The 14756-nt window shown below is 42.5% G+C and overlaps 1 protein-coding gene across 1 annotated transcript in view; it reads left to right on the forward strand.

Moving 5' to 3' along the window:
- Window positions 1–5895: 5895 nt before the first annotated feature.
- TPH2 (tryptophan hydroxylase 2) overlaps window positions 5896–14756 on the forward strand; it is a 51375-nt gene continuing 42514 nt past the window's right edge. Inside the window, exons 1-4 of the mRNA XM_049792060.1 lie at window positions 5896–6077; window positions 9449–9601; window positions 11895–12078; window positions 12187–12287. Of these exons, the coding sequence (XP_049648017.1) occupies window positions 5973–6077; window positions 9449–9601; window positions 11895–12078; window positions 12187–12287 (543 nt within the window). The 5' untranslated portion in view covers window positions 5896–5972. The remainder of the gene's footprint in view (window positions 6078–9448; window positions 9602–11894; window positions 12079–12186; window positions 12288–14756) is intronic.

Consider the following 14756-nt stretch of genomic DNA (forward strand, 5'->3'; position numbering starts at 1 on the left):
CACTGCCATCAAGATGAATGACATGTATTGTTTTGCCTTGGTCCGCAGGCCTGTCATAAGAGGAAATGAGATTTGCTTGACTCAATTTGTTCTCAGCAAATCCATCTTGACTGTTTAATCATCTGTTATCTTCCAGGTCTTTACAAATAATTTCGGTACTTCTGTTCTCTCAAACAAATGAAATTAGACTGGTCCATAATTCTTCAGCCCTTCTTCCCCAATATCTTCTTGAAAATGCATATAATTTTGGCCTTTTCCTAGGCTTTTGTCGCTTGTCCATCCCATGAGTTCTTCAAATAGTTATTGATGGCAGAGATTTAATGAGCCTACTCTGTAAGTGTGGTTTCTGTGCCAAATCACTTGCTATGATGAGACTTATCCCAAATATTCTCCAACATTGTTTCACCTTGTTAAAAGCTAAGAGCTTACCTCTCTGCCCTTGCTATTAATTATGGTAGGCCCCTGGTCACAGCTGATTCTTTTAGCAAAGAATTATTAAAAACATTAAGTACTTAGATGATTTTAAGTTTTTTCTGTTTTGTCCTTTCCTCATGTTCTGTAGTGGTCTAATACTTCAATTCTTCTGGCTGCTGCTGTATTTAAAGAAGAAATTGCTTTTGATGTCTCATACTAATTACTTTGAATTTTGTACCACAGCCTTTGTCTATGTGTTAATGTGTTACGCTGCCTGTATTTAGTAGGTTGGTCCTGGTTTTCCTCTCCGGTAAGCTCCTTTTTTGAATTGAAGATAATGATAAACTAATGACTTACAATACTACCAGTAAAAGTGTAGTAGAAGACTACACTTTGTCTACAGTAAAACAGTTACCTGATGAAACTTTGGGGTTTTCCTGAAGCAAGGAAAGAATTGTCTTTCTGCTCTAGGTTTCCTCCCCTTGGGGGTTGTAATAACTGAATTTATTGAAGTACTTTTTTCTGAAATTGTCAGTTTCTGTTTTCTTCTTAGAACCTTTTTTTGCTGAAGATCGTGAATTCATTTTATGTTCATTCTCAAACAGTCCACCTTCTTCATAATATTTTCAACCAGTTCCTCCCTGTTGGCTCAGATCAAATGTACCAGAGCCTCTCCTTTCATTGTTTTCTTCCAAATCCTGGATCAAAATTTATCATTTGTATTCCCAGATCTTCCTAGCCAGTCTATCATTTGGTAGATATCCTTTCCTAAGAGGTATTGGTTGATTAAAATCCCCTTAGTGCTACTAGAACTTGGGTTGGTTTTGCTAGCTGCTTGAAAACCTGTGCTTGCCATATCTTCATGACTTAAAAATTAAGTCTACATTCTCAACATAGATTTTTCAGCAGACCTATATATCACTCAGAGAAATGGACTTTGGAGTTGGTGTGTGTATCTCTGATAATCTGGGAAGAGATTGTACATCTTTCTTTCCTTGTTGAAGAAGCTCCTTTGGCTAGTCCACTTGTCAATTATTTCACAAAGTCCTTGTCTTACCAACTAAATTGTCATTTGGTTAGGTATTGAGATTTCTATTTTCTGCTTGTGTCAACATCTCTTGCATTAACAATAAGCGTATCTGTTCTCCTCCTTGCCTTTTTGACCTTACACTGAATAATGTTGTTCTTTTCATGTTTAGATCCTTGTGAAGTCTGTCTTTCTTTATGCTTTTTTGATACTTTTGCATAGGTTCATTTCTTTCCCTGTTCTGCCACATGATGACTTGAAAGTTCTCCTTCCTGCTGTAGCATACCTGTAGACAAAGACTTGGTGGTGAGCTGGGAGAGCCAGAGCCAGATTATTTCTTGGTGTATACTAGCTACTCTGCACTGTGAATTTTATCCTCCTGTTAAAATCAAATGGATGGTCTTAAGGTTGCTAGTATATGTCATCAAACTACAGTAAATGTTACAAATAGTTTTAAGGAAAACTGCTGAAATAGACAGTCACTATCTCTAGGGCGGGGGGGGGGGGGGGAAATGGCTCAAACATTGAAAACTTCTCCCAAACTTGCTTTGGATTTAAACTTCCACTTGAGAATTCTGCAATCTTTTAAGCTTAAAAATTGCTTAGCTTGGGATTTCAGACAACAGTGACTCTGTTCTCTCATAAGAGGAGAAAATATGTGTGTGTAAACTAAAGAGGATCTTGCAGTTTCTGAATTCTGATTATAGGCAATAAGATGCCTTTTGGAAGTAAAAGTAAGCTTATCTTGTTATTTCTCGCTATCAACATTAACTCCATTTCCCAAAGTGAAATAAGATTGCTGTGTGGCACCCTGTCCTGGTTTTGGCTGGGACAGAGTTAATTTTCTTTCTAGTAGCTGGTATAGCGTTATGTTTTGGGTTCAGTAGGAGAAGAATGTTGATAACACACTGATGTTTTCAGTTGTTGCTCAGTAGGGTTTATACCAAGTCAAGGGTTTTTCAGCTTCTCATGCCCAGCCAGCGAGACGGCTGGAGGGGCACAAGGAGTTGGGAGGGGACACAGCCAGGAGAGCTGACCCAAACTGGCCAAAGGGGTATTCCATACCATGGGACGTCATGTCCAGTATATAAACTGGGGGGAGTTGGTCTGGGCGGGGGGGGGGGATCACTGCTCGGGAACTAACTGGGCATCAGTTGGCGAGAAGTGAGCAATTACATTGTGCATCACTTGTTTTGTATATTCCAATCCTTTTATTATTATTGTCATTTTATTATTGTTGTTATTATCACCAGTTTCTTCCTTTCTGTTCTATTAAACTGTTCTTATCTCAATCAATGAGCTTTACTTTTTTTTCTTCTGATTCTCTCTCCTAATCCCACTGGATAGGAGGGCAGTGAGTGAGTGAGTGGCTGCATGGTCCTTAGTTGCTGGCTGGGGTTAAACCACCCGACACATCCTGACACACATTCTAGAACAGACATTTTTGAATAGTTGCTTCAATGAACTTCCTTTTTTTTTTTGTTAGGCAATTTTAAGTGTTCACTTGTGTTACATATACAGCACTGTGAACTACAGAAAAATTAGTTGAGCTCTGAACAAAATCTGTAGTTTAGCAGTATTCCCAGAGCCATATGCCAGCTCTGTTGTACTGTAGCTAGAACAAAGAAGAAATAAACATTTTCAGTCCATAAATGTATGCCTTTCGTTCTGGCATTGATATGGGAAAGTCCACCTACAAAATACAAGTTGCAAAAGAACAACTTCCTCTCAAGGGAGAAGCAATCTCTCTGTGGCATTCATGGGCAGGCAGCATGGTTAAAATAGTTGAATTTTAGTCTTCCCTGCCTGTGTTAAGTACCTGCTGACATAATGCACCTTTGTTTTGCATTCATGAGTCATCCTGAAGATGTTAACGAGAGGCAGAAAACCTTTGCCACGCTCTAGTTACTGCACGGAGCTGTGATAGATAGTAAAGGTACCGGGGAGTAGGGTCAATGATTTGTGTGATGTCCCAGCTGCAGAGCTAGCATCTAACAGTAGATAAAATCATGCTCTGTCATGCTGGTAGGAGAAAAGCCTGCTTAGCTGAGCTCGGTTTTGTCACTGGAGCATTTGGAGAGTGCTAAGTGGTCTCACTCTTGTAAACTGACTGCAGGAACTGTGTCTAAGTATCTCAGGCATAGCAGGTACGAATATCAAAGTTCAAAGACTCTGACGTGCTTCTCGTTATTAAAAATAATGAATAAACATGACAGAGAATCTGTCTTGATAACTTAGGATATGAGACTGAACTATTGCACATAGACATGTTTTCCCCTAACTGGGAAAATGGAAGTAAAACTTTGTGGGTTAGCAGAATGAAAATGATTGATTTGCATTGCAGGAGCAGGCAGAGGAACCAAATATTATTACAATCTTACTGTCAAGCAGAAGAAAGGATCCTCATTTCATTTCACACATGGGAAACTCTGGAAAAGTGAAGCTAAAAGGGTTTACTTCAGGCCTCTCACCAGTTCTGAGGCAGCTGTGAACCTGTCCCAGTCGTTAACATTGAGCATGACCGTCCATTTTAAGGGGGTCACCTGACTGGTAGTGGCCAGTTTAGACTGGAAGCTTTTGCTGGTTTTTGTTACTGGTTGTGACAAACAGTAAAATTCTGTGAAACTCCACGGGAGCTATGAAATGGTCGCAAATCTTCTGTTGTGCTTCCGTGTTGGTCTCTTTTTAAGAGCAAAATGAATTCCCTGATGATGCAGATCTGTAAATGCTAGTTGTAAGATGCTGAGGAATGGAGGTGATCTGCAGCTGAGAGTTAGATGTGACGTGAGGCTTAGTACAACAAGCGATACCTCCTGCTTGCCTTGTGCAGCTCCCTGCTCAGTGTCTCAGCTTCAGGGGATCTGACTTTTAACTTTTTCCTCTCAATCAAAGTTGAGGCCACACAATGCCGGCTGTTGTGTTCAGCTAGGTTGTCCCTGTTCAGGGAGGCTGTGGGGTGAGTCACCGATGGTGCTTTTCAGTGACGATTTCCCCCCGCATGGTGCATTGGAACAGAGAAAACCCTGTATGTATTTGAAGGAAATTTACTGAAATGGTTCTCCCAATCCAGATGTGCTGTTCAGTCCTACACTCTGTAAGGTAACTTATTTATTCGAAGTAGGTCATGGAACAGTTTTGGAAAATGAGAGGAGCAGGGAGGAAATTACAGGCAGAGTAAGCGACAGTGGTAGGTGACAAAAGGAGTGTTTGACCTCAGAATGTTAGTGTAAGAGAAATTAAAAACCCTAAAACAATTTCACAAGTGGGGTTGAGAGACTGAGCCAGTACCTTAATGCTGCAGCCAAGTTTCTGTTTAAGCAGTTGCCTTCTGCTCACTTAAAACTTGAGCTAACAGTAGTCTGAAATGAAGTACTAAACGAATTCTTAAAAAAAGCCCCAAACAATCTTTACCCCAAGACACGAGTATTCTAGAGACAAGAGAAGTCACCACATACATAAAAATATAAAAGCCCTCCAGGATCGGTATGGGATTGTTTTACTTTCTTAGGTGATTAACTGATTTACTGATGTTGTGGTTAGAGGAGAGTCGTCCGACGGAGTCCGGCCCTGACACAGCTCAGGCAGAAACCACAGCCACTGCTGCCTTGATTAAAAAGCTTTCTACGGTTAAGCATTCTCTTTCAGTGGCAGCGCCCTTTGCGTGCCACCAGTCAGCCTTCAATATATAAGGTACGTAAGGTCGTTCATTACGAGATATAATTTCTGTCCCTTATTACACCTTCCCCGAACCAGCCCGTTTTTCAACACAGTACTCCCTAAACGGCAGAGAGATGAATCTCTACCTCAAACCGCTTCTCCCATCACCATTTCTACACAACTTTTCCCTGTAGAATCTCGGTCCCGACCTTTCCTCGGCACACTGTCCCCGGCCGGGCCCTGTCCCGGCACCGCCGAGCCCGCTGCCTCTCGCCAGAGCCCCGGGGGGCTGGAAGCCCTCCCCTGCCCTGTTGCCCCTCTACCCCCGCTGGAAGGAGACGGCCGCCCGGCTTCGGCTTCCCCGGCTTCAAAGCGGTTATTTCCCCGCCCGAAGCAGGCGGCCGGCGCCGGGTGACCGCCGGCCGGGCTGAGGCGGGAAGCGCTGTGAGGGGAAGGTTGGAGGCCGTCGCCCGAAGGCAAGCCCCAGAGGCGGGAACCGTCCCACAGCGGGGGGGGGTTCTCCGGGATGGCGGTCGGCACAACTCTCCCTCCCCCCCCGAGGTGCCCGCCGCCCTCACGGCCATCGGTCGGGGTCGGTCTGTCTGTCTGTGGGGGTGTCCTGCCGGGGTTGGGGGCGGGTAGGGTGGGCAGCGCCCGGCGCCCACCCCGCTCCCCGTCCCGTCCCGCCCCGCCGTCGGCTGAGGTAAGCGGGAACGGTGGGCGTCTATCTGCCGGCGGCTCTCGTCACCCGGCGACGGGTCTCTCCCTAATCGGGTTTCCATCAGTCTCCGCGGGGGCGTATAAAAGGAGCCGCCGCGGGGCGAGGCGGGCAGAGCGCGGCGTTGCCCACCCCCCCCTCTTCCCGCCCGGCCCCATGCAGCCCGCCATGATGATGTTCTCCAGTAAGTACTGGGCGCGGAGGGGATTCTCGCTGGACTCGGCCCTGCCGGAGGAGCGGCCCGCCGGCGGCGGCCTCACCGTAAGTGGCGGGGCCGGGAGCGGGGCTTTGCCGGCGGAGGTGGGGGGGGAGAGCCGGTGGGTCGGGTTTGGGGGGCCCGGTGCCAGGGAGCCGCCCCCCTGCCTCTTCGCTTTGAGGTCAGGCGAGGAGTTTTTCAGCAGGGGCCGGCGGAGCGAATTTGGCCGCCCGATCGGTCCTCGTTCGAAAGGCTGTCTGATTCAAAAACCTCTGAATGAAAGTTGCCTTAGAAATCCAAGCCTTGCTGCAGGAGCGAACCGTGCGGCTGCTGGAATAAGACAACAGCATTGGGGTCCGGTTCAGGTGGTTTTAAGTGCTTGAATTTTGAAAGTTACTCCTGCGGGCTGTATGCGTCAGCCGAATCAAGTTCTTTTTGAGGCAGTCGCAAACCTCGGAGCACGGTAACATAAAACTTTTTTTTTGGCAGCACACAAAGTGCCCGTGGCACTTCCATGGCTGAGCAGCTGGCTTTGAGGTTTCCCAGCTTCTAGCAGGGGTGCGAGAATCATGCAATTTCCCTCTTGAAAACCCTCTCGGGAGGTAAAAGCAGTTCTCTGTAAGATGATGATGTGGGTGCAACAGGTGCTTGGGTGATTTCAAGCACGGGATAAAGTTCTGGACGCTTACAGGTAAACGTATTTGAATAGGAATTTACTTTAATACGAGTAAAGAATTTTAATAGGTGCTAATAATGTAATCTGCTCTCAATACGTGAAACGTTTAGGATTATGAAGACTTTGCCTCCTGTGAAATTTTGCAACACATGAAGATTCAGATCACTTGAGTAGAATGAAGAGAATGCACCACTTTGTACCAGTTGTGAACTGGCCTGTTGTCTTTATAGAAAAATGTGAAGTATCCCTGTTCGTACGTGGTTTGTTTCTGTTGGAAATATTGAATTAAATATGATAAATTTGCTTTACTGTCTTTATATTTGAGCTACTTTCTTCTTTGAGTTCTGCTATAGATGACTTTTATTCCTCAGTACTTGCACTTGCTCCAGATAATTCATTTTCCTTAGGAAAATTGACCTGCTACTCATTATTTAATTATGAAGTGTACTAATGAGCATGGCTGATAAGATTTGAGTTCTTGCAGTATCACAGCCTCTTCTACTGGGCTTCTAACAAATAGGTATTCTAGTTTTCATATGCTTCAGAGGGTCTTTCAGTCATCACTTTGGGTAATGCTTGCTTGAGAGTATTAGGCAACCTGTGACAGTCTTGGAAGGTGCCAAGTGCTCTCGTTTCCCAGAGGAATCAATGGTATTTAGATTTTCAGACACTCAGTTGACTATGTAATCCTTGGTACATAGCTTCTAGGAAGTAGGACCCAGTGAGAAATCACAGATGCTATAAAAATGGCACCTTTGTCACTTCATGTGGAGGTTGTGTGTTTGATGTATGTGAAAAGGATTCAGCCAAATCCCAAATATTATTGAAGTTAAAACAAAAGCGACCTTCCCCTGAACTATCCCTGAGCAAACCTCCTACTGAGCAGGATCAAATAAGCTCAATTACTAAAAAATGAGCATGTTTGAAACCCATCATATGTCATTCTACAAACATAATTGCTTTTCCAGATTGTTTCTGTGTAGTCTAATGATTAGAAAAGACCACAGGGACGTTTTACCATGTCCAGTAACTAGTTTAAATGTGGCTGGTTTAACCCGTGCCATTTAAAGCGTGGCTTTTGGTAAGATCATGCATTTTAACTAGCCTTCTTTTTAATTCAGTGCATTTGTACCTGTACCTTGTACCTTAAAAAAAATAATCTCAGAAGATCCAGTGGGAGCTGACTTGAGAGCTGTGGGCTCTGTATTCAGTAGAGGGAGATATTTTAGAGCGGGCTAGGATTGAGCAAAAAAGTAAACCAAATTGACACGAACCTTGTGGATGCATTAAGATGGATGTGATACAAATGTCTTGTCACTGTCAGTGATATCCATTTTTAAGAACATCATTTTATATCACCTGGTTTGAAAAGGAGTTGGGCTGAAGCTTACTAATTTTTTGCTGGCTCATGAAGCACTTGACAAAATCTTGTAAAATCTTCTAGAAGCACAGGGAGACCCTTTGCTAAAGTCCATCGTTGCAGGTCCACAGACATTATGCAAGTGGGATAACCTACCTGTAAGGAAAAAAGAAGAGATTTAACTTGGCTTTCATCAAGTGTTACGAAACCTGTTTAAAAACTTCTTTTTTGCGTTATTTTCTGTAAGCTGCTTTACAGTTTACTAAAGGACAATTTAATCCACGTGGAATAGTTGTATATGATTCTTAATTTCTATCTTCACATTTTTTCAGTGACTGTATTATGGATGATAAAAAAGCTGTTAGCATCTCACTGGAGATTTAATTGCTCCAGGAGTCACAACCTGGGTATTGGAAAATGCAAGCTGTTTTTTGAAAATCATGGTCGATCTTATAAAAATTGTCTATAAAGGCTGTACTGTTGGCATCTCAACAAGATTTAAGCTGATAAAATTACATTTTTTTGGAAAATGCTGGCTGAAATTTGGCTTAAAGCAGTCTTTGACCCCTAAATCGTGAGAAGAATGTAGGAGTGGCCAAGTATGGTGTCATTTTCTGTATTTTTTTTTTTTTAGTTCCTCAGCCAGCTCATCTTCTATGGGAGGTGCAGTTTTTCACAATGAGAACAATCAGCCATTAGAATAATCTCCCCAGGGAAGTGGTGGATTCCCCAACATTGGACACTTTTAAGATTTGGCTCGACGGGGTGTTAGGCCATCTTGTCTAGATTGTGCTTTTGCCAAGACAGGTTGGACCAGGTGATCCTTGAGGTCCCTTCCAACGTGGTATGCTGTGATTCTATGATGCAGTCTGTGCTTATATTTCTGTCCTTGTTTTTATAATCAACAGACATTTTGTTTTCTCAGGAAAAATGACGTTACATGACAACATTAATTGTACTACAACAGAGAACATAAAGTTTGTGTTTTAAGTTTAATGGTTAATACAAAAATACAGACCAGTGTAAATCATTGTATATTGGCTGGTACAGGTTAGAATAGCATCACTGCAATTTTGTAGTAATTTAGACTGTCTCCATTTGCATCATATTTATTACTAATGATAGCATTGCCCTAATAAAATAACCATATTTGTATCTTAAACATTGATATGCTTTTCCTTAAGTTCTTTTTTACGGACTGGCCTCTTACACAGTCATTTCTAGCAGCTGTCTTTGACCTGTGATTCTGGTTTCAAGTCAATGCATTACCTTTTTAAATAAGTCTGGATGAGTTCCATTCCAGCTGTTTTCTAACAAAAATTTTTCTTTGCATAAAAAGACTTAATTTTGCGAAATGCCCATTTGCCTCTGAGCTGATGTTGTTCTTTATCCATTTGTAGCTAAACAGATCCAGTTCTGGGAAAAATGAGGAAAAGAAAGGGAATAAGGGAAACGGGAAAGGTGAATCTGTTTCTGAAGGTGGAAAGACAGCTGTGGTGTTTTCCTTGAAGAATGAAGTTGGTGGATTAGTGAAAGCTCTCCGACTCTTCCAGGTAAAGCTTACAAATCATTACACTGACTGGACTGAGGAAGGCTACTGAGGTCAGGTTGTTTGTTGGTATAAATCTAACGGACCGTGGCAGAGGAATAGAGTGCGGTTATACTCTGCAGAATTGAATAAAAGTAACTTAAAATTTTATGGACCATTCAGCAAAGCATTTTGGGCTCATGAGGGGTTTTGTGGACTAAAGTTTAACAGCGATGGTGATGTTCACACCATTCGCTTTAGATGTCCGTCGTGTGATTCTCAACACTGTAAATTAGATTTGAAGGTGTCCGTGCAGGCCACAATGAAAGGAGGCACTTTCAGAGAGCTGTTCAGAATCTAAATTACATACAGTCAGGTGGTGGTGGCAGCCTTGCTGCAGGACAGTGTTTGGTCATGAAGTTAAACGCATCTTTAGGTGCATGCAGGATCAGGGCTTCTATGTGTCTAACTAGAATGTAAATTGTGAAGTATTGGTCCCCATATAGATCCCCATGCTGTCAGTGTTTTTCGGTCAGACTGCTGGTGCTGCATGTAGTCTGCTTGCCTTATTAATAAATTGAAGAGGGCTTGAAGGCATGTCTGAGGATAGTTAAAGCAAAGCAGTATGATAAAAGTCTTGGGTTGTTCAGTCTGTGCTGTGCAGTGAAGAGAAAGTTAGGAGCTGCCTCGGAGCCCACCATCCGAGGGGTGTAAGTGTGGGAGCACTGGGCAATACCAATGCTAACTCATGGGAGCTGGCTCTGGGAGCAGGTTCCCAAGGCTGGTTTAGATACTTAGATTCCCCAGCCAAAGAAAAGGGGTGAGTTAGACACACAGGAGGGAGGCTGCCAGGAAGCGGAGTGTTTGACAGAAAGAGGGGAAGCCTAAGAGATTTAATAGGAGCTGCAGAAGGCGTCATGTTTTCGATGCAGCTTCTCTCCAAAGGGTAAGTGTCTCTAACTGTAGCTCTGGCTTAAAAGCTTGAATGGGTTCATACCTGAAATCTTGGACTTAAGCAACTCCCCCTTCTTGGGAACGGGCATGTAACTCACTCTTAAAACATGTCTGGAAGATGTTGCAGAGATATCATCCCCATTCACGTTGTCATTAACGATTTGAGTACTGTGAGGGGAGCACAGGGTTTGTTCTCTACTCAACCTAGGGTAGATCAAAGTGAATTTGTTATGTGAATGGGTTAGCTAAGGAGATACACCATATACATACCTTATGGAGCATGCCAGTGAAAGAATTTATATCCATCCAGAGGTGTAAAAGCAGGTTGGCTGTACCAGAGGGGACCTCCATCTGAAATAGACATTTATGTAAAATACAGCAGGCAAGTGGAAGTACAAACATGGAGTTCTCCCCATTTGGAAGTCAGAAGATGCTTTATTGGCTTCACTGAGCAAGTGAAAGGATAGTTGTGAAAAGTAACAGATAGTTTCTGTCTGGCAAAAAAGGGGAAAAAATCGGAGTCAACAGAAGTATTGGTTGAAAGCAGTCATCTAGTCCAACCTCCTGTTTTGAAACAAGGCTATCACAACACTAGATCAGGTCAGCCATAACACGTTACGGTTGTCTGTTGTTGTATGACACCCTTGGCAGACCAGTAGTTGTGGTGGGAGAGATACCCCCTAAGAAAGTTTTTGTGCTAGAAGTGTTCACACACTCATGTTTGTTGCATCTTTTAGTTTTGACAGGGACATTGTAATAGAGAATAGATTAAATTAGGTTATAATTTTATTACAATTTTATTACTATTAACACTTCAGGTTATTGATAATTACTGTAAGAAACATAGGTGAGGACTGATGTACAGCTATCCTCACAAAAATATTTTCTTCCTCACATATTCATAAGAGATACTGAAGTAGCACATGTTTAATAGCATCTATTTAAAGAAGCACACTCAAATCTAGTTACATTAACATTATTACTATGCACATTGCCTAATAAAATTACATTAGAATTTAGTATTTATAGCAAAGGTAAATATAAAATTGCATTAGATTTTTTTTATCTTTTTAAAAATTTTGATGTTATACTGTCCTCTGTAAGAGATTGTCTTGGTAGATAAAGTTAAATAATTGGTTTAATTTCTTCAGTAAGTATAATAGTTTTATTTTTACTTTCAGTATACAGATTTTTTTTGTCTTCAGTATTTAAGTGTCACTAACTAATTGTGTAAATACAAAGTGAGTACTTTCAGTGAAAGCACCTTTTAATAACTGGGAAAAACTTTCCTGAGGAATATGCCATCAATATTGCCCTTCTAGCTGGTATGTTTGTATTTCATCCATTATTTCATCTTTCCACAGGAGAAACATGTGAGTATGGTTCATATTGAATCACGAAAATCAAAGAGAAGGAACTCAGAAGTGGAAATTTTTGTGGACTGTGACTGCAGTAAGAAAGAATTTAATGAACTAATCCAGTTGCTCAAGTTTCAAACTAATATCGTATCTCTCAATCCGCCAGAAAACATCTGGACTGATGAAGAAGGCAAGGCTGCTTTTGTATCACTTGATTTAGACACTGACAAATGTTTTGCACAGGTATCTCCACAGTCTTACACTCCAGTACATTCAACTCATATTCTGTCTTCTACAGATCTTGACTGTGTCCCTTGGTTCCCCAGGAAGATATCTGAATTAGACAAATGTTCACAGAGAGTTTTGATGTATGGATCTGAGCTGGATGCAGATCACCCTGTAAGTGTAACATAAAATTGTCTTGCAGATAATTTGTTTGGGTTATTTGCCAGTCAAATAAAAAGCCTCTTTGCTGCTGATTGAGTGCTTTTTTTGAGCATATGGTTTTCAGAAGGTGGAGATTTAGTTCTCTTCAGTAGTTTTGGTGAATTGATTTTCCTTTTCTGTAGTAGGACACCCAAAAAGGAGGTCCTCCAGAAAACTTATTCAGTGTTTAACAACTATGTCCCCTTTTGTGCTGCTTTCATTTATTTATTTTTTTAAGTAACTAGTTGATAGAAAGGTTTCAAACTCTGAAGAGTTTAGATCAATGTGACCTTTGGTTCTGCCAAAAGTAGGTCTTAGGTAAGAATTGATATTAACCTAAGCGTCAGAGAAGAAAGAATTATGAAGGAAGACTTCCTTGCACACTCAGGAGGTAATTACAAAATAAAACAGAGCAACATGTTCCTGTTTCTGCATGAATGCAGCAGATGGGAAGGTGTCTCATGTTGTTTCCTGACTTGGTGACAGGAGACAAGCCTGCGATTCATACAAGCTGTATCTGCTGTAGTGCCAAATGCTGAGTGCAAAAGGCAGAAAAATAGATTTGTTATTGTTTTACTTCTTTTGGCTGATGTCCATAAATGCTTAACCCCTCAGTCTTTAGGTGGTAGATGATTGCAAGCATTTGTGTTAGAACATTTTCACTTATTATAAATCCAAGTTTCTACCTTTGGACCACTTGGCTGAAAGACAGTGGTGGTAGCTAGTTGTATTCATTCCTAAAATAGGCTGGATTACACTGGTATTGTAGGAAACTTCCAGGTGAAAGGAAGTAGGTAATGAACCAAGATATCTGACTGTAAGACTGTCAGCCTTATGGAATCAGATTAAACTCTAGCTGTAGGTTGCAGTCTCCTTTGGTTTTTTTTGTCACGCACATTTTTGTTGGCATTGTCCAAAATGGTGAAAAATGGCCCCGAAGAGTTTGTAAGTGACTGCAGAATGATCAGTTTGTTGTAGGGGGCTTCCTAGTGATGCATCTGTGTACTGTGGTACTACAGGGCCTGTGCAGACTCCTTCCTGGTGGCTGCCTTGGCTGAGGAGAGACAGGTCCTCCTGGTGGTCCTGGCTTTGGGGCTCTCTCTCAGTGCAGAAATGGCACTTGGACTGCTGCCTTCTGTCCCATCCCCTCCACAGCTGCTCCATCGGCCGTGCCATGGTGGGAGCTCGGGCGCAGACCCTCACGCCTGTGCACACGAGCAAACGAACCTCATTGCTGTGTCCCGTGGCAGCCTCACTTCCCTGTCTCCAGTGTCACCTGCCCGTGTATCAGCCACGATAATCATCATCGCCTCGCTTGGTTCCCAGCCATCCCTGCCATGTGTGAGCCCTTCCCGCAGCTGGGGAGCGCGTTCCTGGATCCTGGTTTCTGCCATGCACTTCTTGATGACAAACTAGGATTTACCTTACGTCTTCTCGGGATGGAAAAGCCTGTTGATTACCTTCAACCATTAACAGTAATTTGGTTCAAACAGAGGCTGTAGTGGCAGCTCATTCTAGCCTTGAGTCGATGACTGTGACGGGCCATTTGATACTGTTTTATGTTCTGATCTGGTGCCTTCATTAAATACTTGAGTGCTCTGCTGAAAATCTGCCTTCAGTTTTACAGACAATGAAAAAAGACATTTGCATTATATGAATATATATTTTACACTTGGGGGAACTCTTATAAACATAATTTACACACCATTTGTTAGCCTATGCAGCATGCTAAGTATTGGAGATGGGGGGAAAAAACTGTAAAATCTGTGACTGGCCTTTCACAGGCCACTTCTGGTGCCTGCCTTGTTCCTTAGTGGTGGTGTGTAGGTGTCAAGAGGACCAAGAGAATTACCCTATTACAGAACCAGTATAGCACCACTTCAGCAGCATAGCCCTAACCCACTCCATATTGGCTAATGGTTTGAGTCTCAGTTTCACTACATGTGACAGGCTTTTAAATCCCCTGTGCTGTCTTCAGTTACTTTTCAGCTCTTAACTATCTGCAGCTGAGCAACTCAATGCTTATGTCAAAAGGTATTAAACAGACAAGGAGGCTCCCCCAGATTACAGCAACTTTTTGCCAGTCAAAAAGCTCTTCTGTGTAGGAGTGGAGGCTTGAGGGTTTTCTGCATTCCTCTGACATGGTCCCTTACTCTGCCCCAGCAGTGCAGCCTTGGTTATGGGGCAGTAAAATGCCTTCTGAGTTTTCTGGAAGCTCATACAAATATTTCAAATCAAATGACATTATCTTTTCATTCCCTTCGGTGATTTGTGTTTGTGTATGTGAGCAGTAAGGAAAAAATGCATTTTACTTTTCAGCTCTGACTAGGGGAAACTTAAATGCACTTTCTGGGCTGCTAACTGGGGAACTTAGATGACTTTTTACCCTTTTTCATCTTCAAGAGGTTGACAGTTCTGCCTTGAAAATAGATAACTTTATGT

Source organism: Accipiter gentilis, chromosome 34, assembly GCF_929443795.1.
Source record: "Accipiter gentilis chromosome 34, bAccGen1.1, whole genome shotgun sequence".
NCBI lineage: Eukaryota > Metazoa > Chordata > Aves > Accipitriformes > Accipitridae > Astur > Astur gentilis.